At 42.8% G+C, this 23,811-nt stretch overlaps 1 protein-coding gene across 2 annotated transcripts in view; it reads right to left on the bottom strand.

Annotated features, from left to right (window-relative positions):
* The window catches only part of nos1 (nitric oxide synthase 1 (neuronal)), a 70,908-nt gene that overhangs the window by 30,587 nt on the left and 16,510 nt on the right, over positions 1–23,811 (bottom strand). For both annotated transcript variants that reach the window (XM_071402479.1, XM_071402480.1), the window contains exons 5-10: positions 22,945–23,090; positions 21,415–21,577; positions 19,828–19,919; positions 11,937–12,078; positions 11,502–11,641; positions 10,204–10,378 (exon numbers count right to left, since the gene is read on the bottom strand). In XM_071402479.1, the coding sequence (XP_071258580.1) occupies positions 10,204–10,378; positions 11,502–11,641; positions 11,937–12,078; positions 19,828–19,919; positions 21,415–21,577; positions 22,945–23,090 (858 nt within the window). The remainder of the gene's footprint in view (positions 1–10,203; positions 10,379–11,501; positions 11,642–11,936; positions 12,079–19,827; positions 19,920–21,414; positions 21,578–22,944; positions 23,091–23,811) is intronic.

The raw sequence follows: 23,811 nt of genomic DNA, 5'->3' as shown, positions 1-23,811 counted from the left end.
CAGGAGAATCTCCTCTTTCTAATTATGTAAGTGAGCTTGTTTGTCATCGATCCCTAGACCAGAAATAGACAGAAATGCTTATTTTATCCCTACTTTTTCTTTACGCAGACATAAACACAGTTGACACCATCGAGGTGCGGATGTTTACTTTCTACACAAGTAGTTTTTTTCCAGTTTCGTCCGACGAACAGATTGTAGTGGGATTCATTTTTTATGGAATTCTAAGCATCACTCCAGTCAAAACAGGCTCTGCGAACATTCGATTTCATTAATTTGCTATGGGCTCGCGCTAGTGTTCCAGTTTAGCCAATGTTCTTAAGCCGTTTTTCAGCGATCGGTTGAAGAGCATGCATTTAGTTTTGCTTGCATTCAAGAGCAGTTGGAGGCCACGGAAGGAGAGTTTTATGGCATTGAAGCTCATCTGGAGGTTTATTAACACCGTGTCCAAAGAAGGGCCAGTAGTATACAGAATGGTGTCGTATGCATAGAGGTGGATCAGAGAATCACCAGCAGCAAGAGCGACATCATTGATGTATACAGTGAAAAGAGTCGGCCTGAGGATTGAACCCCCACAGAGACGGCCGGAGGTCCGGACAACATGCCCTCCAATTTGACACACTGAACTCTATCTGAGAAGTAGTTGGTGAACCAGGCGAGGCAGTCGTTTGCGAAACCAAGGCTGTTGAGTCTGCCGATAAGAATGTGGTGATTGACAGAGTCGAAAGCCTTGGCCAGGTCGATGAATACAGCTGCACAGTACTGTCTCTTATCGATGGCGGTTATGATATCGTTTAGGACCTTGAGTGAGGCTGAGGTGCACCCATGACCAGCTCGGAAACCAGATTGCATAGAGGAGAAGGTACGGTGGGATTCGAAATGGTCGGTGATCTGTTTGTCAACTTGGCTCAGATGATACGAAAGAGAGGTTGAACAAGCTAGTAATAACAATTTCGGCAGATAATTTTAGAAAGAGAGGGTCCAGATTGTTTAGCCCTGCTGATTTGTAGGGGTCCAGATTTTGCAGCTCTTTCAGAACATCAGCTATCTGGATTTGGGTGAAGGAGAAATGGGGGAGGCTTGGGCAAGTTGCTGTGGGGGGTGCAGGGCTGTTGACCAGAATAGGGGTAGCCAGGCGGAAGGCATGGCCAGCTGTAGAAAAATGCTTATTGAAATTCTCAATTATAGTGGATTTATCAGTGGTGACAGTGTTTCCTAGCCTCAGTGTAGTGGGCAGCTGGGAGGAGGTGTTCTTATTTTCCATGGACTTTACAGTGTCCCAGAACTTTTTGGAGTTAATACTACAGGATGCAAATTTCTGTTTGAAAAAGCTAACCTTTGCTTTCCTAACTGCCTGTGTATATTGGTTCCTAACTTCCCTGAAAAGTTGTGTACTGCGGGGGCTATTCGATGCTAATGCAGTACGCCACAGGATGTTTTTGTGCTGGACAAGGGCAGTCAGGTGTGTTTCTACATTTTTTGAATGGGGCATGCTTATTTAAGATGGTGAGGAAAGCATATTTAAAGAATAACCAGGCATCCTCTACTGATGGAATGAGGTCAATATCCTTCCAGGATACCGGGGCCTGCTCGCTGAAGTGTTTTAGGGAGCGTTTGACAGTGATGAGGGGTGGTCGTTTGACCGCAGACCCATTACGGACGCAGGCAATGAGGCAGTGACCGCTGAGATCCTGGTTTAGACAGCAGAGGTGTATTTGGAGGGCAGGTTGGTTAGGATGATATCTATGAGGGTGCCCGTGTTTAGGGATTTGGGGTTGTACCTGGTAGGTTCATTAATAATTTGTGTGAGATTGAGGGCATCAAGCTTAGATTGTAGGATGGCCGGGGTGTTAAGCATGTCCCAGTTTAGGTCACCTAACAGCACAAGCTCTGGAGATAGATCAGGGCTATCAATTCACATATGGTGTCCAGGGCACAGCTGGGGGAAAAAGGTGGTCTATAGCAAGTGGCAACTGTGAGAGACTTGTTTCTAGAAAGGTGGATTTTTAAAAGTAGAAGCTCAAATTGTTTGGGCACAGACCTGGATAGTAAGACAGAACTCTGCAGGCTAACTCCACCCCCTTTGGCAGTTCTATCTTGTCGGAAAATGTTATAGTTAGGGATGGAAATATACTGGCAAGTTTTATTTAGAACTACTAACGTTAGGTAGCTAGCTAACATACTGGTACCTACTGTTGTAATGATATGCTATGTGGTTCGTAAGGACAGCGTAGCTAACAAATTGTCAGCCAACATAACGTGCAAGGTAACTTATTTGAAAAGTCATTACTTTATTACATTGAGTAGAAAGCTACCCCTTGGTCGTTAGGGCAAATCTTTAGTAAATTGAATAGTCTATTCAGCTATTAGCCCTGCTCCCCAACTTGCAACAAATTGCTGTTCCTATCGCATTCCTTTCCCTCTTCCACGTGTCATCATTCTGCTCCTGAGTGGCTCGCCTGCGGGCATGCTGGCAGGATATGGCAGCATTTTCGGTTGTGCGTCAAGAATTCTCCATACTGTAGTTTCTATGAAGGTGTGGTTATTCACAGGCAAATTGTTATATGCTATGGAGGTACATTTGTGTCGAGAGCAAAACCTTTTTGTTTTCAATCAAAAATAATTGTTCTGTTCTGAAAGCAACTTTCTTCCGACACAAAGGAAGTCAAAGCGGACACCTACGAAGATGGCATCTCAGGTAAGCAGCACTGGTGTCGCGATCTTTGGTTGAATTAATGGACCAATAAAGCGCAAAACAAAACGTGAAACTAATGTAGTGCTCGCAGGCAACTAGACATAGACAAGATCCCACAAAAACCCAGTGGGAAAAGGCTGCCTAAATATGGTCCCCAATCAGAGACAACGATAGACAGCTGCCTCTGATTGGGAACCATACCAGGCCAACATAGAAATGAAAAAACTAGACTACCCACCTAACCAAAATAGAGAATTAAAAAGGATCTCTAAGGTCAGGGCGTGACAACTGGGCTGTATTGACGTATCCTAAAAATGACATCTGTTGCTTTAGATTGAACGGTCATATCTCAGTTATTGTTTTCATGTCTATAAAAAATAAGCTGTTTTCTTTACTTTCAGAGAGTGAGCTGACCAAGGGGTCAAACATGTAGATATTGCCAGATGTTCACTGTCTGAGAAACAGGCCGTGGAAGCTTCATTGCTGGCAAAAGTGTCCATACCCAGAGGTAATTAAACTGTCCTGTGTTCTTTTTCTCCATCTCTGCATGTCTTGTTGTACATGTTCATCCCTCTCCCCCTTCTCCCTAAATCCTCTAGGTTATATCAGCTGTTTTGGTGAACCCCTCCCGCATCTGAACTGGCTGACACAGAGGGCACAGCATGATCATAAATGAGATGTCACATGGTCGGGTCAACAGGAAGTATTATTAAAGAGATGCTTTACATTGAAATATAGACAGAGATGTAGTAGTCCCAGAGTTAATGATCCAAGGTCAGTTTTGCATTTCACCTCCTGATTTAAGATGACTGACCGTGTTAGAATAAAAAAACAAGGCTTAATCATGTCGTCTGCAGGTATGTTTTGATGTGAGAGAGGAAGCCAGTCCCTTCATCGTCACCTCACCCGCACTTAAGATAACCTTCGGGCCAACTGGGGGCCTAAGGCTGGTTAGGAGACACCGCAATTGTGACGAACTGAGAGAATATTGGGGTAGCACTGTAATTCATGAATCATATGCTGTCTGCCGCTGTTCTTACCTCTCTCCCCACCTCGTCTTTCTTCCTCGTTTTAAAATGCACACCATATGTGCATTGAAGTACAGACTGAACTTGTATTTATAATATTACAATTATTATAATTATAATGCATTTATAACACCTGGATAATGAACTTCTTTCAATAAAGCGTTTCACATTCTCCACTGGTTGAAATTAAGTATCTCATTGAAATACTATCCTGTGTTCTCAGATTAATGCAGATGAAGGGAGTTGGATATGCATAGTTTTTTTCTGTATATATGAATTACAAATCAATCATGTTTCTAGTCTATTGCATAGTTACCATGTGTAATCGTTGATGTCCCAGGAGCAGGAGTGGTAAACACTGTTGAAGTGTATAATTGTAATACATACAAGCAGACACAGCATCATTCAAATAATGGAGTTTGATATGACTGAAAAATAATGTCTGAGATTCATACCTGAATCGCACCTTTATTTGCCTAGGAAGAGTACATGATCAGTGAATATATTCAATATACAGGCTGCAATGTGGGAATCTCATGCGTGGTAATAACTACAGTACATGTGTATATAGGACTTGCATTCTTGGCACAATAACGTTATTATATTCGACTCTATCCATAGGCTTCATTAATGCCATTCAGACTTGAAGTTGATACAACAACTATGATAGCTGAGGTTCATAGATTGGTATGAATATTAGTTCAGAACCTAATGTTTTAGGGTTCATACACAGAACGGTTACATACTGTAGCTAGCTACACATCCATAAGCATACAGTTATTTTTATCCTCCACTACACAATAATCAAGTAAATAGTTAGCTAGCTATGTTACTTCAACTAAATTGCAAGGCAAGCTTACACAATTGTACATTCAATTTGCAGTAAATGCTTTAGCTAGCTAGATTCTTTACATCCACCGTTTCACAAGATGACAGCCTGGTTTGCTGGTTCCCAGGAGTCCCAAAAACATTAAACAACACGAATTACAAATTCATTCTCTTAACACTAGCTAGCTGGCAAATGTTAGCTAGTCAGACAACTTGCTAAATAGCGATTTTCGTAAATTAACTTTATGATAAAAGAATATGCACAAACTTTTGTCTCTACATTAACTAACATATTCCTCTCAATTGTAAATGTTTTGCTTGACTCATTATGACGTTATAACAACTTACATCTGGTTCCACCGTAATGTTTTGTCAGCCACCTTTGTTGAAGAACGCCACAAGGAAGGCTCGCATCAAAATTCGTTATTGGAACCACTCAATATGATTGGTCATATAAAAACCTTGGGACCCAAATGCCCAATGAGTGCTCTAACTCCCCCTTGTGGTGGTCTGGAGCAATGAAGCTGTGACCCTGGGTACCTCTAAGTCCCGCGGTGCAAGCACGCAACTTTTAAAGGAGGAACCACTGTAGGTCCTGGATGGCAGGAAGCTTGGCCCCAATGATGTACTGGGCGGTACGCACTACCCTCTGTAGCGCCATACAGTCAGATACCGAGCAGTTGCCATACCAGGCGGTGATGCAACCGGTCAGGATGCTCTCGGTGGTGCAGCTGTAGAACTTTGAGGATCTGGGGACCCATGCCAAATTGTTTCATTCTCCTGAGGGGGAAAAAGGTGTTGTCGTGCCCTTTTCATGACTGTCTTGGTATGTTTGGACCATGATAGTTTGTTGGTGATGTGGACACCAAGGAACTTGAAACTCTCGACCCGCTCCACTTCAGCCCCGTCGATGTAAATGGGGGCCTTTTAGGCCCTCCTTTTCCTGTAGTCCACGATCATATCCTTTGTCTTGCTCACATTGAAGGAGACGTTGTTGGCCTGGCACAACACTGACAGGTCTTTTACCTCCTCCATATAGGCTGTCTCATCATTGTCGGTGATCAGTCCTACCACTGTTGTGTCATCAGCAAACTGACGGTGTTGGAGTCATGCTTGGCCACGCAGTCGAGGGAACAGGGAGTACAGGAGGGGACTAAGCACACACCCCTGAGGGGAACCGGTGTTGAAGATCAGCGTGGCGGATATGTTGTTGCCTACCCTTACCACCTGGTGGCGGCCCGTCAGGAAATCCAGGATACAGTTGCAGAGGGAGGTGTTTAGTCCCAGGGTCCTTAGCTTAGTGATGAGTTTGTGGGCACTATGGTGTTGAACACTGAGCTGTAGTCAATGAACAGCATTCTCACATATGTGTTCCTTTTGTCCAGGTGGGAAAGGGCAGTATGGAGTGCGATTGAGATTGCGTCATCTGTGGATCTATTGGGGCGGTATGTGAATTGGAGTGGCTCTAGGATTTCCGGGATGATGGTGTTGTGAGCCATAACCTGTCTTTCAAAGCACTTCATGGCTACCGACGTGAGTGTTATGGGTTGGTAGTCATTTATGCAGGTTACCTTAGTGTTCTTGGGCACAGGGACTGGTGGTCTGCTTGAAAAATGTTGGTATTACAGACTCAGTCAGGGAGAGGTTGAAAATGTCAGTGAAGACACTTGCCAGTTGGTCCGCGCATGCTCTGAGTACACGCCCTGGCAATCCGTCTGGCCCCTCTGCCTTGTGAATGTTGACCCGTTTAAAAGTCTTGCTCACACCGGCTATGGAGAATGTGATCACAGTCGTCCGGAAAAGCTCTCATGCATGCTTCAGTGTTGCTTGCCTCGAAGCGAACATAAAAGGCAGTTAGCTCCGCTGGTAGGCTCGCGTCACTGGGCAAATCACGGCTGGGTTTCCCTTTGTAGTCCGTAATAGTTTGCAAGCCCTGCCACATCTGACGAACGGCAGAGCCGGTGTAGTAGAATTCAATCTTAGTCCAATATTGACGCTTTGCCTGTTTGATGGTTCATCTGAGGGCATAGCAGGATTTCTTATAAATTTCCAGATTAGTGTCCTGCTCCTTGTAAGAGGCAGCTCTTGCTTTTAGCTTGGTGAGGATGTTGCCTGTAATCAATGGCTTCTGGTTGGGATATGTACATACGGTCACTGTGGGGACAACGTCCTCAATGCATTCATTGATGAAGCCGGTGACAGAGGTGGTATACTCCTCAATGCCATTGGATGAATTACGGAACATATTCCAGTCTGTGCTAGAAAAACAGCAGTGTAGCATCTGCATCATCGGACCACTTCTGTATTGAGCGAGTCACTGGTACTTCCTGCTTTAGTTTTAGCATGTAAGCAGGAGGATAGAGTTATGGTCAGATTTGCCAAATGTAGGGCTTGGGAGAGCAGTGTATGCGTCTCTGTGTGTGGAGTAAAGGTGGTCTAAAAACACACAAGTCTGGTTTGGACCGTGCCAGTTAAAGGTTTATACCAATTGCATTTGGCTTCCCAAGGCAAGCTGGGGATAGCTGTGAGGAGTTTGCCGTATCAGTCCCTTTCCACGCTGCCACCCCGTGGGTTTGGGCCACTCAATACTGAGTCTGGTCGCTGCCCGTTTCCAGACATAAATGAGTGAATATCTGTCATCTGCTATTGATGCTCCGCTAAAGGCGGAAGAGCGGCAGAGCGGCTTGCCCCTCGTCCTCCGCCGCTGTCTGGAGGAGGTCGCCATTATCCTAGTCGATGAAGAGGCCCCCCCCTTCCCCTTCCTCTGGGGCAAAGCCCTGGAAAAGTCGGTGAAGTTCCTTGGGGTAGCCATCCATGATGTCAGCCCATGAGGGCTGGGTCTGCGAGGCAGTCTCATCGCTCAAGTTAAGCGTGGGACAAACCACATTGGGCTGCTCTGTGCACTCTACAGCAGAGGGTGTTCACAGCAAAGAAACACACAATGGATGCATGACACTGAACACTGCTTCCGAGTGTTAGACACCCAGGCAGACGACACACAGGGAGTGTGTCCTTACCCGAAATGGTCACCCTGCATTGACATGGTTGTGCTGGTACATGGGCCTTGCTTGGTACCCACTGGGCCGTGCTAGCAGGTTCCATGGTTCCAAGAAACAGCTAATCCGAGAACAAAGGGAAAAGAGACGAGCGTTCGCCACTTGGGCTGGTAGCATAGCTAGTTAGCACAAAGTTATCCAAAGGAAGCTAGCGCTATTGCTCTTACAAACAAAAGAGTGGCTCTCGACCAATAAGCAGTGATGCTAGGATGGACAGTCTACTCAACGCCGGTGGAGGATGTAACTAAACGAGCGAGCAAACTAGTAATTCTACCCTTCCAGCTGGATAAGCTAGTCGGTAGGATAGCTAGCCTTGCCGAGAGCTAGCCAGGTTAGCTAAGCCTTGCAGCTAAGCTAGCCAAGTCTCCGCAGCTAGCAGTTTGACGCTAGCTACAACAGGAGATGAAGGAATAAAAGCGGTGAAGCAAATTCTTACCGGAAGCAAAAATGTTCCTTTTGGTGAAGTCACCCAACAAAAAAGATAACCCTGCACTCGGCGGTGAAACCTTAACGCCACTGTAAAAAGTTACAGGAAAACCGATCAAGCCGTGCTGAAGAGAGTAAACTATAACTGTTCTGTGAGGAAGAGGGCAGGCGAGTGGCTCATTAGTATGAGGTTAGGGGCTCCCTCATTCGCCACTCGACCAGTCTGTCTCGAACAGACGTGTATGATTGGTTATTCGAGGTACTCTGAAAAATTCTGGTTTATCCCCATGGTGACAAATAATTGAAAGAACTGAAGCTAAGTTGGGGCCATACTGCCAAACAGGCTTTAGACCATCAGAAGTGGAGAGATCATGTCTCTGCCTTATCTGCCAGACGGCACAAACAGGATAAGTGAGATTTCAATTAGGGTGACATTTTACTCTTCTTATCGCTGTTCACAAAATGCTATCGTATTCACTGTTACATTGAAGATAAGCATTCAACATTATCCTTCAAGTAAACTGGTGTGAAAAACCTACGTGACAGGTAAGTCCTGTTGTTTGTAAAGCTACATAGAAAATTGACAATCAAATACAGTACAATGAAGACAAGCAACTAATGCTATCCCTCATGTAAGCAGGTTGTGATAAGGCTATCCTGAGTGACGGGGAAGTGGTTGCAGTCAGTATCAAATCACATTTCACAATTAGCCTGAATACCCTAAAGACATCATTTTACATTCTATAATGGAGAAATGTTCTAAAATGGAGACATTAAAGTAAAAAAACAACCCTTTTAGAAGTACCTCATGTTCTGCATTAAAATAAGAACATTTACCATAGTAGCTCACATCTATCATAACAATTCTGTATATGGGTAAACCTGCATTTAGCAGAAGGGAGTGCATGGGGCTTGAGATGGGAACATGAGATGAGGGGAAATGACTGAGAACAGCTCAAGTTACCCTACGCCTTGGAACTCTGAAAACAAAATATTACCGTCATTATAATGGTTATGCTAATACGTTGGCTGAATACCAACAGCACAACCAGATCCGTACATATTTTATCCATGTATTATATCTACAGCCTCTAAGCTTGACATGCTCTAGTCACCATGCTGCGGCATACTGTTTGTGAAAAAACAAGATATCATCGGACCAACAATAGAGTGAAGACTTGCTGTTCCCAGGAAAACTATCCATTTTGATATAAAACAAATAAAATAATAAAATACAGAGTATACCAAACATTACACCCCCCCCCTTTTTGCCCTCAGAACAGACTCAATTATTCAGGGCATAGACTCTACAAGGTGTCGAAAGTGTTCCACATGGATGCTGGCCCATGTTGACGCCAATGCTTCCCACAGTTGTGTCAAGTTGGCTGCATGTTCTTTGGGTGGTGGACTATTCTTGATACAGACGGGAAATTCTGGACCATGAAAAACCCAGCAGCGTTGCAGTTCTTGACATAAACTGGTGCGCCTGGAACCTACTACCATACCCCATTCAAAGGCACTCAAATATTTTGTCTCGACCATTCACCCTCTGAATGGCACACATACACAATCCATGTCTCAAGGTTTAAAAATCCTTCTTTAACCTGTCTCCTCCCCTTCATCTACACTGATTGAAGAAGATTTAACAAGTGACATCCATAAGGGATCATAGCTTTCACCTGGATTCACCTGGTCAGTTTGTCATGGAAAGAGCAGGTGTTCTTAATGTTTGGTATACTCCGTGTATATTCTGATGTGTTATGGAAACCTATTGCATGAATATTGAGAGTATAAGTGATGAATGTTAGCTCTGCATGTATGCTGTCATGATATCAGATTAATCCGCCACACTGGTAAGTATTGAAGACGTATCATAACATTTATTTAAAAGCCCTAACAGATTACAGTAAAACATATTATAGATTCTAGTAAATATCATAGTAAATATTATAGTAAAAGGTTCTCACAACTCACGAATTCCCTTGCAAACCCCAAGCATAACATATGTAACACTGTAATACCTCATGGTCTCATTCGAATGTCAAAATAGTGGCATTTAACCATTGTAACGAGAGCTGTTAAAGTCCCTGACACCAATCTCGGTGCCAATGTACCAGCCACCGAAGGGATGCTTATAAATGTTTAGAAATGCTTTAGAAAATGATCATAATACCTCCAAGATGTTGTAACGAGAGCTGTCACAGAAGTCCCTGACTCCGATCTCTGTACCCATGTACCAGCCACTGAACGGACAGGCGGTGAATTCCAGCCCCCCCACCTCTAGCAGCATGCTAGATACAGCAGGTAGGCTGTACCACTTCAGATTCAAGTCCTTGAACCAATCATACCTGTATCCACAAGCATAGAAAGACAAAGAGATACGTTCAAATGAACAGTCAAGGTTTGGAGGAGTGATGGTGAATGTGTCATATCATGACTAATTGATTCAAATAAATAGGTTCGCTGTCAAGGTAGGTAGAGGATGTTTAAGGGTACATATTATATACAGCTTAAATTGAAGCTGACTTGGCTTCTGTTGTTCAGCACAAGGTGCTTCCATCTCAACAAGTCTATACTGCTAAGAGTTGAACATTTTACATTCTGAATCGATGTAAAAGTGCAGATTCTTATCTTGGTGAAAAGCCGACATATTAGCGTGGATCTTGTTCTGGAGGCATCTCTGCAAAGCGGTCAGTAGTTGGCACAGCCACAGTCATAAAATCAGATTTTAAACCACACTGCTACATTTTTACAATATAGCCTATTTTGACTTTGCAATCTAAGCGGAAATCACTCAGTTCTGCCTCCAGGACAAGATTCATGACAATAAACTGTAAAAAGCCGTGGGAAGAGATTAGTGACAAGCTTACATTCTGATATTGAAAGTTTGTATAGCACGTCATGGAAAGAAAATACTGTATGCATGTACAAAGAAATGAAGGATTTCTCCAAGAGATGCTAGATATCTGCCTACTGTGATGTGGTGTGTATTGTTCTACAAGGCAATTTGCTCCTACACTGTGGTTAGTAGATACACAGCCAAGAAGTACAGGAGCGCAGCCAAAACTAACATTATCACATGCTCACAGCAAAAACACCTGCAATCGCTTCTGAAAGTACTGGCCCTACATCCATCTACCTGGTGCTACACAGGCTCTGAGTGGCCCATGGGGGACGGTCTACGCAGTAGCAGAGAGCCATCACAGCTTCATGGCAACAGAGTTGAGGCCAACTAAACTGATGCAGGGGGAGATGGGGGGTGGCGAAGGACAGTTCTGGGAGCTTGTTTGATAGAGGATGCCATGTGCTGGGGATGAAACTCCCTCTGTGCCTGAAGACTGGTGACATTGTGGGTGTGTGTCTGTGTGGTATGTATGTATGACAATTGGAACACACCCCAACCCAGCCTCTATTCCTGTATCACTCTGTTATGACACTTGGACATGTGTGTGTGTGTGTCGTCTAACTCACTTGGGATGGGTGATCTGCACCTCCAGAATAAGGTCTTGAGGGATCTCAAACAGCTCTGGGTCGTTCCCATTGGATTGCAGCAGGAGGGGCAGCACGTCAAAACGACCCTTGGGAGCCTTCCAGCCCTGCTGGATGCAGATCTAGTAACCAAAACATTACATAAACATTTTAGGTGGACTCACTCAAGTAGATGTGTAACTCCTGTTTGGTAGTTTCCACTCCAGTTTTAGTCAGAGCTTTGGCCTTGCTCGGAGGCATGCTATATAAAGACATTGAACACTTTCAGGTTTTGTGATCTACTGTAAGTGGTTCAGTGGGTTGAACCTGACAAGGCAACGTTTGAGGATTCAAATCCCATGAGGGACACATATTCCATGCTGTTATGAACAATAATTCACTTTGAATAACAGGGACCACAGTGTCTTTTTACTCTACCTCAGTGAATTCCACGTTGGCTGGGTCTCCCAGAATCTGACCATCGGGCTGCTTGTAACCGGCATAGCGAATCAGCTGTATGTTCCATACCCGAAAGTCGTGCTTGCCATCTGTCCTCTGAGGAAATATGGTAATGGCAGATCTGCATAAGAAATAACCCACCAGCCCCCAGAGAGAGAGAAAGTTTAATGATGAGAGTTTAAAGACAGTATCTATAGATTAGCAATGCAACAAATGAATGTCTACCCAACCACATAGTATCTAATGGTTTAGGACAGTTTAATTTCGGAGGTTGTGGGTAAGGCAGGCTAGGAAGGCTGACAGGGCCAAAGCTCAGTTACCTTTAGTCCCCCACTACTGAACCTATCCTGTTGGGTTAAGCTAATGCCATGACTGGGCAAAAGGGTTGATTCTACTAATCTGGCTGTAAGTCTTTGTCCCAAAGGACCCAAATACCTCTGGGCACCAATCTCTATGCTTGCCTTACAGAGTAGAAACTACTGTCCTCTATAGTCAATACAAGCCCAAAGAATGAGAGGAGAATTGACTATATAAAACTCAAATTGTTTTGGGGTCTGAATCTAAGCAGAAGCAGCCTGGCTGCAGATCAGTTTGTGCTTCAGCCAACTCCTTCATTTGTTGTTATGCCGCACACAAACCCAAAAGAGGCTTAAGCGCAAACTGATATGCGATCAGGCTTCTGCTACATGCTGACAGTGGCTAAGTATTATTTGATGTACAGCATCAGCAGTCTTTGGGAATGTGATGTGACTAACTCAGTGCAGTGATGAGTCAGACACATACAGTTGGGGAGAGTGGGGTATGTTGACACATTCTTTACATTCAGCACCACTACGTCAAGGGAAATCATCATTCTTCCTAAGAAAGATAACTACATAGATTTCAGGATGTCTTGTACACCTGAAAATAATCAGAATTGATGTAAAACATGTGTTTAGAAAACAAAGCTTTTCCAAAAAAAGCAGTCTCTTGGCACAACTTACCCCGGGTACGGGCTAAGTTGAGCATAGGGACAGGGTAAGTTGAACCGCCTTGGGGTAAGTGGGTGATAGTGTCCTGTGATAGTGGGTGATGGTAGGTCAAAGTTTAATTCATGGAATTGGGGTGTGGTATATTGCATATCTTAATTGTATGCCTACATTCAGATATAGATATCCCTGTTCAATATAACTTGGCCTTCCATTTATTGACCAGTTGTCTGGGACAGGGATGTGTCCATGTGCCAATACATAGGCAAGTTCTCTGCATTTGAGGCTACTAAACCCATGAAACTGGTCTGAGATTATTGATATGCTTAGCAAGCTCAGACTCCATGTCAACAGACATGTGCCTCTGGCTCTGCTACTCTATCATAGCCTCTCTTTCGAACAGGTGTTCATTTTCTTTTTTGTCAATGTAGCTCTTCAATGTCATTCAGACTTTTTAATATCCCTTGCTGCAGCTCGATTGGACTTCTTCCCTTCTCTCACTTCCTTGGCTGCTCTCTTAAGAACCTCAAGGGGTGCTACACCCCTATTTGTTTTACATTTGTATACACAGGGCACTACTACTCTGCTCTGTAACAATACAAATGCACAATCTAGAGTTCATTTGCATGACACATGGCAAAAATACTATGCATAAAACTGACAACTGTAAATCACTTGTATGGGGTATGGTGGTGTCATGACTGTCCACGAGGATCCGAACAGATCAGGTTTGCAATGAATAACTTCACTCAGGGGGATTAACAGCTCACGTCTCCAAAGGAAAGGAATAGTTGTAAATCAACAGGATTAGATGCAGGTCACCCTCTCCAAATTGGCCAAAACTAACAAATACTGGAACAATGTTTCTAACATAGACCATGGGGAATGGTCAAAAGCGATCTATAGAACACTAATGCCCTTTTGTTTGTTATTTTATGACATCATACAGTTTTTTATAAAGGAAATACTGTAACTTGGAAAGTATACCCACTACATGTGTGAAGAGTCCATCCTATGTGCATGTAATATGACAAATTATGAAAGTGTTTTTGTTAAGAGAGGGATGTGATTTTAGGAGCCATAAGAGATAATTGTTTTACATAAACTTTGCATAGTGACAAGTCACGCCCCTGAGTGAGGTCAGAGAGCGTGTCAGCCTGACAGAACCGCCCATTTGAACAAACTGTATAAAATTATGGTTAAGAATTAACATACTAGACCAGAAAAGAGTTGAGCTGCACGTTTAAAGTGGTCTGAACTTTGAATCTCAACACGAGGTAGAGACGATAAACTCACCTCCCGGATAATCACTGGTACGGCTGATTAACTGTCCTAAGTAGAGTATCTAGAAAAGCACATTTAAGTGGGACCATTCTACTACTCTGTTAAACCATTGTATTACGCTACTCTCATCACCCCACTGGGAACCATCTTCAAAGAGGCATCTTCAGGAGCGAATGGAAGGAATATCAACTCTGTAGTTCTGTTCAGGACTACACGACAAGTCACCGGATACTGTAGAACTACAGAGAAGAACAGTAGAAGACTTGTTGGAACCATTTTGGGACAATCGGAGCCTTACAAGCGTCCCACGACAAGGCCCAACCCCCTTTCCAAGGCCCTGTCCACCGAGAGAGATCCGGCATTTCACGTAAATACATTCATGATTTCTTACTCAAAGAGGGCGGCGGTTCGTGTGTAAAGTATATGATTACTGTAAGTGAGAGTAGTTTCTAAAATGTACCAAGGTTAAGTGTCTCTGTCCCGCTCTGCCCCCCCCCACCCCCTCCCTCCCCCCCGTCTATTTTGTAACAAGCAGCCATATTGTTGTCATTCCGCTAGGGACCTGTTTTTAACGTATTAAGTGTGTATGTTTATTCTGTGTTACCATTTAATTAGTTAGTAAATAAAAAAAATCAACCAATTTGTGAAGTACTGAATCATAAGTAAGGCTCAGGTTTTTGCAGATGCAAGGTTACAACTGTTCAGAATGATGATCTGACATAAGGTTATGATTAATAAGTTGACTGTTAAATGTGATAGGTAAAGATCTTTAGAGAGTTTAATTTGGGAGATGGTAACTCTTTATAGAACTGCTCTCGTGGTGCCCCAGATCCTAATGAGTTAATTGTTACATGATTAATTTAAAATCTAGTAACAATTAAACATATTTAGGTAATTAGATAAGTCTTCAGATTAATGTTAAAGTCAAATCACGACAGTAGCCATTGGCTCAACTTACCCCATGACCATTGGCTCAACTAACCCCAAGACAAACAATTTTACTATATTAGCCCACAGAGCTACAAGGATGCACTTTGATGCTCGGTTTAGAACCTCATATTCTTGCATCAGGAAACCTACAGTGGTTCCTCAATTAAACGTTTTGAGATTATGCCGCGGGACTTAAGAGGTAATTTGTGGTTTAGTATGTTACCCTGTGTCACTGCTTCATTGCGGTGGTCTGGAGCAAGGGGGAGTTAGAGCACTGATTATGCTTTTGGGCCCCAAGGCGCTACATGTGTCTCTACCTGACAATGAATGGGCGATAAACCAAATAGAAACTGATAATTGTGCACGACATCAATATTTCATTTCAATTAACTGAATGATGGATGAAGAAGGTGATTGAATTTCAAACAATAGTGTAAGAATTGCTATTCCTCTGTCCTGCACGCACACCGGAAAAAAATACACTTATTTGTTTCTACTTGGTCAGAAGAAGCTGTAAGCTAAGGTTTTTATTCCAAGAGAAACGAAAATGTTCAATTATATTCCATGATATTCTTAAGATATATGTGTTGACTGAATATAAGCAGCAAGTGGTGTTTGCTAAATAATCAAGTTGATGGCGCAGTCGTATAGCCTTGGCACCTACATAAAGCTGAATGACTCACTCATTCATGGCTTTGGATCAAAATAAGTACCAACATTCTTTCTGATAGTGAAACATTTAAAATATAAGTGATTATAAAAAGTCACGACTAAAATTGATCGCTAGTTTTGGTCTCAAATAAGCAAGGTCTGTGACGAGCATTTAACTAAAATAAGCGTAGAGTCAGGCGGAGAAAAACGTATTTAAATTATATGAGCTAAAATATTCAATTTTATTTGGAAAGGCATGCCAGACAAAATCAAAAAGGGCTGTAGGCTTGGCGGAGTTACAGATTAATGTTTTCAGTTGATGCCAAACAAGTTCGATCGGGTTTAAAAATCAGGAGACCTACATGTAAAAAATATATTTTTAGATATACTGTAGGCCTAACGTTGGTGTTGTAGGTCTTTAATTTATTTTACTAAATAAAGGTTTACTTACTCTGCTTGCGTCTTGACCCAGTTTATGCCCTCCTTTGATATGCAAATCTGGGCGGCAGTGTGTTTTGGTCCGAGCACACCCTTTTCCGGCTTACAGACAGTTATCTAGCCAGACTCTTTTTATGGTGCTACCCGTTCAAGGTTCAGGATTGTAACCACCAGAAGACTTGGAAATGAACCTGAGCTGAGAGGATCACCAAAACTAAAAGGTGGATTTTTTTTTCAAACACTTGTTTTTCACAAGGGCTATTAGCAGACACGATGTGGTCCCAAAAACAACTCTCTGACATAGGGTCCAGCATATCTCTTGATACACACAGTAACATGTGCTAATGTGCTCCGAGAGCCGATCTGTTATCCAACGATTGTTTTAATAGCCCAGCTACTGCAGGTGTGAAAATCCCCCCCAACAAGCAAGAGCCTACCCGCATGTGGTCAACTATTTCAGCACCGTTTCGCACTGCTCTGAGACAAGCAAGACTACTTAGTAAACATATACATTTTAAAACAGTTTTCTTAATTAGCCCTGCATTATTCTATAAAAGACCCTTAGATATTAATTTAGAATCCTCTAAATTGAATTAGATCTACTACTGTACAAGGACCTTTTATGTATCTGCCAGTATTTTCACTTAGAGATTCCGGTAAAGAAAGGTGTATGTAGAGGGGTAACTTTCTTCCCATGATCTCTTACCATGTTGTACAATTGTGTGATTAGCCTACCAGTTGGTGTAACTGTAATGTTGATTCTCTTGAGAGGAATTTTGCTCTTCAATATCACAATATGTAGAATGTTCAAATGCATTCATGAATTCAATCGCTTTAGCCGTCATGTTGCGGTTCATCTGATGAAGGATTGATTCGATCTATGAGCCCAGTACAATAGTAAAACGGGCAATAAGATACACTACAAGAAAGGGAACACATATAACCGTAGAATTGCAGAACGGAAGGCCATCAAGCGAAACAGACCAATGAAGCACGGCTAAATGGCGGGAGTATCTATGACTCTGAGGACTGGGTAGGGTGATGGGTTCTGGGCCGGGAGGGTGGCTTTGGCTCTCGCCTGAGCTCAGATCCCCGCATCTCCATGTCGCCTGGGTTGTGCCCGACCGGCTCCATCCCCCCTTAGGCACGGCCACATGACGCACCCCCAATATCAAGTTGCACATGGCCCTATTTATATAATGAATATGAATTCGGAGGGCAGAAATGATTAAATATTAAAGCATTAGACCTCTCACTAAAGGCGTCAGCCAAACAAAAGTTATACTTAAATCCGAACTGGTTGGAGATAAAGAGTACGTGGCCATAAAGGCTAGATCATTTTTCAAGCTGTTCAAACATTCATAGATGACCAGCAGGGTCACATAATACAAACAGTGGTTATAGAAGGTGCAACCGGTCTTCACCTTAGGAGTAAATGTCAGTTGGCTTTTCAAAGCCGAGCATTCAGAAGTCAAGACAGCAAGTGCGTGTGCGAGAGAGAGAGAGGATCGACAGTAACGCGTGGAATATATCAATAAGAATGTCAGTTTAATATGCAGTGCAGATCACCTCCTATTACCCTTCTCAGAGTTAAAACTTCTTAGGAATAGGGGGCAGTATTCGGAAGTTCGGATGACTGAGGTGCCCAAAGTAAACTACCTGTTACTCAGGCCCAGAAGCTAGGATATGCATATAATTTGTAGTATTGGATAGAAAACACTCTGAAGTTTCTAAAACTGTTAAAATAATGTCTGAGTATAACAGAACTGATATGGCAGGCAAAAACCCAAGGAGAATCCATCCATCCAGATTTTTTTTTTTTTTTTAGGTCCCACCCATTGCAATAGCTGTCTATGAGAAAATCAAAGGAAATCCTCCCAGATTGCAGTTCCTATGGCTTCCAATAGATGTCAACAGTCTTTAGAAAGGGTTTCAGGCTTGTTTTTTGAAAAATTAGCTAGAATTTGTAGTTTTTCTAGGTGGCTCTCATTTTGACTGTAGTCTTGTGGCGTGCGTGGATGAGGGCGCGCACTTTGTTATATATCTCCGGTAATGAACATACTATTCTCAGTCTTAAATTTGATTGTTTATTTACATATTAGTGTACCTGAGGATTGATTAGAAACGCTGTTTGACTTGATTGGACAAAGTTTATTGGTAACTTTTGGGATTCCTTTGTATGCATTTTGAACGAGGGGAACAGGTGGATTACAGAATCACTTTTTTGGGATATAAAGAAGGACTTTATCGAACAAAACGACCATTTGTTATGTAGCTGGGACCCTTGGGATTGCAAACAGAGGAAGATCTTCAAAGGTAAGTAATGTATTTTATTGCTATTTCTGACTTTCGTGACGCCTCTGCTGGTTTGGAAAATGTTTAATGCTTTTGTATACGGGGCGCTGTTCTCAGGTAATCGCATGGTATGCTTTCGCCGTAAAGCCTTTTTGAAATCTGACAAAGTGGCTGGATTCACAAAGAAGTTAAGCTTTTAAACGATGTAAGACACTTGTATTTTCATGAATGTTTAACTTTACGATTTTTGTATTTCGCGCTCTGCAATTTCACCGGATGTTGTCGATGTGTGCCGCTAGCGGCACGTCTAGCCCAAAGAGGTTTAAGAATTGTGTGTGTTCAATTATTTGTGTCATTGTGGCATTTAAAGCATATTGAAGATAAACAAAAGGATTTGAAGGAATAGCCTACCCGTGTGTGGTCAACTATTTCAGCACCATTTTGCACTGCTCTGAGACAAGCATGGGGAATGGTCTTGCTTAATCAATTACATTTTTATTTTCACTGAATCTCTGTTTGGGTATTGGTTAGACTACAATTTGGGTGTGGAAACGTTAGGATTATTTTGATCTTAGTACTGTAGCCTACTCCTGACCGGTCACGTTGTACAGCGCCATATTTTCCTAATGGAAACCCTGAGGGTTTTTTTCTTGGAATAGAAACACCATAAAATTAATCAAATTAGGCAAAATTTCTTAAAATCAATCCCATATACTATGTTCTTACAAAAAAATTCTCTAGTACAGCTAGTAATGCTTCTCAAAGATGCCCTCTGGTGGTCAAACTAGCACTAATGGCAACAATGGCTGACACTGAAATAACGTGCTATAGAATTCTGCGGCAGCCCGCAAGGTGTGCTGCAGTATGAAGCAACTTTTATAGGAAGAACCACCGTATAACAAATTAATTTGACTTAGTGAAAATCTGTTTCTGACCTTTTGTGTATGCTTTCCTAAAACCGAAGTGGGGCTCAACTAACCCCCTCTCTCCTATGATGTTTATTCATTGGGGAGTAAAGACGTGGTGTTATGACGTGTGGTTAGGCTTGGCAGAGCTGTATTGGACTGATGAAGGACTGATCCTGGCTGGGAGTAGAGAGAGAGAGACGCAGTTGACATCGACAGGGAACATAGAGGAACAGACAGACAGAGGTTCAAGGTGACAGAAGGGGGGAGGGGGGGGTAAACAGAAAGAGACAGAGAAACTGGACTGAGGGTGACAGACCAGACGAGCAGAGGAAATGACACAGAAAGACAACATTGAGTAAAAGGCACAGGGATAGACACACAGCACTGCCGACTCACCTCAAGTTGCCTTTGTTAGTGGCATACTTGATGTGGTTGCAGATGTAATTGTACATTCCATGAGCCGTTGTGCAGTCTCTGGCATCAAATACCTGTTAGAAAAACATGTAATGAAACAAAGATCCCCGCTGGGCAAAAACTGGTTGAATCAAAGTTGTTTCCACGTCATTTCAACCCCCATCAATGTGAGGACATTAAATAAATCAACGTGGTAAACTGACTACATTTGCTCAACTAAATGTAAATCAAAACTAAACGTTGAACTGACGTCTGTGCCCAGTGGGATACTAAATGCTACCACAGTTTGATTGAGTGCAATGTTTCGACCTGAAAGTCTTCGTCACTCATAAAACAACTCAACACAAAGAATCCAATGACCTCAGTGAAAGCATGTTGTCATTTACACTATATTGTTAGGGGAAAAAAATTGAATAGCGGCATACTCCACAACAGCGTGATTTGATTCCCCTTAGATATCACTTTCATCATCAGCGTTTATTTGATTGTTTCACTACTAACGTTTGACCTGCGATGCCTGGCCTGCCTCCATCAACGTGTGTAGCGACATCACAGACAATATGTTGTTGAAATGGTGAAACATCACTCTGCAATGCATTTATTTGAACTTTTATTAATTCAGTGCACATTCGTCACAGATATTGCTATATTACACAGATCATGAATATTACACGGATCATGACGAGAGGTGGGGAATGTGTTGTGTACCTCCAGCCAAGTTGATTTGCAAAGTTTATCATACTTGATATCATATTGGCTTAGGAAGATTTGATTTTAAAATTAACTGCCCAGCGAAAATCTCACTTTTAAAAGATCATATTCTGTTAACTCATACCCAAATAATGTTGTCGACTCATGTGGCCAAAGCATAAATTTGAAACGATAAAAACACTTCAAAAACCCCACCTCAAACAGCCATTTTCTCATAGAACATGTCATCTCCCTGAGGAGAATGAGCTGGCCAATCAGCGGTCTACTTGCATGGATATTTTTTATGACCTGTGTACGTCCACACCATTCTGTTGTTGGGGTACGCCCACACCATTACAACACAGAAAAGCTGATTTTTAAAGCTGCAATGTTGCTTTTTTTGGGTGACCCGACCAAATTCACATAGAAATTAGTTACAGATCTGTCAATCTCATTGAAAGCAAGTATAAGAAACAATAGATCTATTCTAGGTGTGCTATTTCTAACGCTTCCTGTGCTTTGGTTTTTGCGTCTTATTTCCGGTTATGGAAAATATATTTCACAGCGGTTTAGATGGTATAATGATTCTCTACACTATACTTCCTTGTTTTTTCACATACACTGAAATTAGCCTAACTATTAGAATTTGAGCAACCAAGATATGGAGGAGTGCTTTTTGAATTGTGCATCTTTAACATACTTAATTTAAAAAAAATTGAAGGGAAACTATTTCACTTATATTGTAAGTAATTATAGGTCATATTTAATCAAATTCAGTAAACAATGGGCAGTCACTTTAACATTGAGCATCGAGTTTCTGACCTATAGCTTGGACCACTGAATTCTGCCTACACAGCGCATTTAATCTGAGTTTCCTACCTGTAGTTTGGACCACTGGATGCGTCCTACACAGCGGGCAGCGTTCCTCCAGGCGTGCTTGGCTCCATAGATAAGCTCAGTGTCCTTCAGCTGGTATGTCCCTGAGGCCTCAATCTCCTTAGTCACCTCCTCCAGCCGGTCTACGTGGGCCTTCGAGCCAAACCTGATGCACACAGCCACGAGGACAGAGAGAAGTAACACAAAGACATGTAAAAAGGACTGGATTTAGAGTATTTCCTGCATCACTACAGTGGTAGGCTTGATTACCAACAACGACGTGGGCCTACAGGGAGGAGGTGAGGGCCCTCGGAGTGTGGTGTCAGGAAAATAACCTCACACTCAATGTCAACAAAACAAAGGAGATGATCGCGGACTTCAGGAAACAGCAGAGGGAGCAGCCCCCTATCCACATCGACAGGACAGTAGTGAACAAGGCGTACACATCACGGATAAACTGAAATGGTCCACCCACACAGACAGCGTGGTGAAGAAGGCGCAGCAGCAAATCTTCAACCTCAGGAGGCTGAAAAAATTCGGCTTTTCACCAAAAACACACAAACTTTTACAGATGCACTATAGAGAGCATCCTGTCGGGCTGTATCACCGCCTGGTACGGCAACTGCTCCTCCCACAACCGTAAGGCTCTCCAGAGGGTAGTGAGGTCTGCACAACGCATCACCGGGGGCAAACTACCTGCCCTCCAGGACACCTACACCACCCGATGTCACAGGAAGGCCAAAAAGATAATCAAGGACAACAACCACCCGAGCCACTGCCTGTTCTCCCCGCTATCATCCAGAAGGCGAGGACAGTACAGGGGCATCAAAGCGGGGACCGAGAGACTGAAAAACAGCTTCTATTTCAAGGCCATCAGACTGTTAAACAGCCATCACTAACATTGAGTGGCTGCTGCCAACATACTGACTCAACTCTAGCAACTTTAATAATGGAAAATTGATGTAATAAATGTATCACTAGCCACTTTAAACAATGCCACTTTATATAATGTTTACATACCCTACATTACTCATCTCATATGTATATACTGTACTCTATATCATCTACTGCATCTTGCCTATGCCGTTCGGCCATCACGCATTCATATATTTTTAAGTACATACTCTTATTCATTCCTTGACACTTGTGTGTATAAGGTAGTTGTTGTGAAATTGTTAGGTTAGATATTACTGCATGGTCGGAACTAGAAGCACAAGCATATCGCTACACTCGCATTAACATCTGCTAACCGTGTGTGTGACAAATATAATTTGATTCGATCAAAACATTGTGCACAGATGCTGTCACGACTTCTACCGAAGGTGGCTCCTCTCCCTGTTCGGGCGGCGCTCGGCGGTCGGCGGTCTACTAGCCACCACCGATCCCTTTTTCCTTTTCTGTTTGTTTTGTCTTTGGGGTTTTTTCACACCTGGTTTCATTTGCGTTCATTTGTGTGTGTATATATGTACCCAGGCAAGTACATCCAAAGGTTCTTAAAGTAGCTAAAGTATATGGTTAGTGTAACTTCATTACCTTTTGATGCTGGTGTAGTACTGGTCTATGAAGTCAGTAGCCAGCGGCAGCAGCTCCTCTTTGGTTCGAGATTCGTCTGGCTTGCGGCTCCCCTGGCTAGGTGTCATGATGGACCCGAAACACACACACTCAGAGCAGAGCGGCAACTGAAAGGCAATGTGGACGACATCACGTCAAGGCTCTGATGCCATAAAGCACTGAATTTCCTTGTGGTTTCCTGACGCAGGTCCTTTGTTCAGTTCACATGGATTCCATAACACCTGGAAAGTACTTCTCCCTCCATCTCTTGTTCTCCCTCTATCACGCTCGCTCTCCTACAGACGTATTAATGTAAGACTAAAGTAGAGTAATGCTTCCCACCCCCCCTCGTCCTGTCAGAACAACCAGTCTAGTGTGCTTTACTTAAATGTCATGAAGCCCACTAATTTACCAATCTATTAAATCTGCAATTGGTACATCCATTTTTGGACTTTTAAATGAATGACAAATTATTCAAGAATCAATGGGTATATAACTTATGCCCAATGAGCTTAGTTTCAACTTTTGTACCCCATCATATAAGCTTGCTTTACGTCAAGGTCAATCAACATAGCCTCAAAACATGGTTAAGACTTTAATTTTGATATCATGGATGGTCATTCCTTGCATCTATAGCTCTGTCTATGAATCTGAGAGCAGTTACATTTGTCTAACCCCATCCCTCAGCTTTTTACCAAAAGAGTGGCCGGGTGCAAGCTAATGACTGAATTAGTCATGGAGTCATAGTGGCAGCCTTCAATTGAGCAGAGAACACACAGACCGGAGAAGAAACGGACAGAGGCCAGAAGAAAGACGAACAGGAACACAGACAGAGACAGAGACAGAAAA

Source organism: Salvelinus alpinus, chromosome 5 (genome assembly GCF_045679555.1).
Source record: "Salvelinus alpinus chromosome 5, SLU_Salpinus.1, whole genome shotgun sequence".
NCBI lineage: Eukaryota > Metazoa > Chordata > Actinopteri > Salmoniformes > Salmonidae > Salvelinus > Salvelinus alpinus.
The sequence above is the reverse complement of the archived record's forward strand: the minus strand, read 5'-3'. Positions and strand labels throughout refer to the sequence as shown.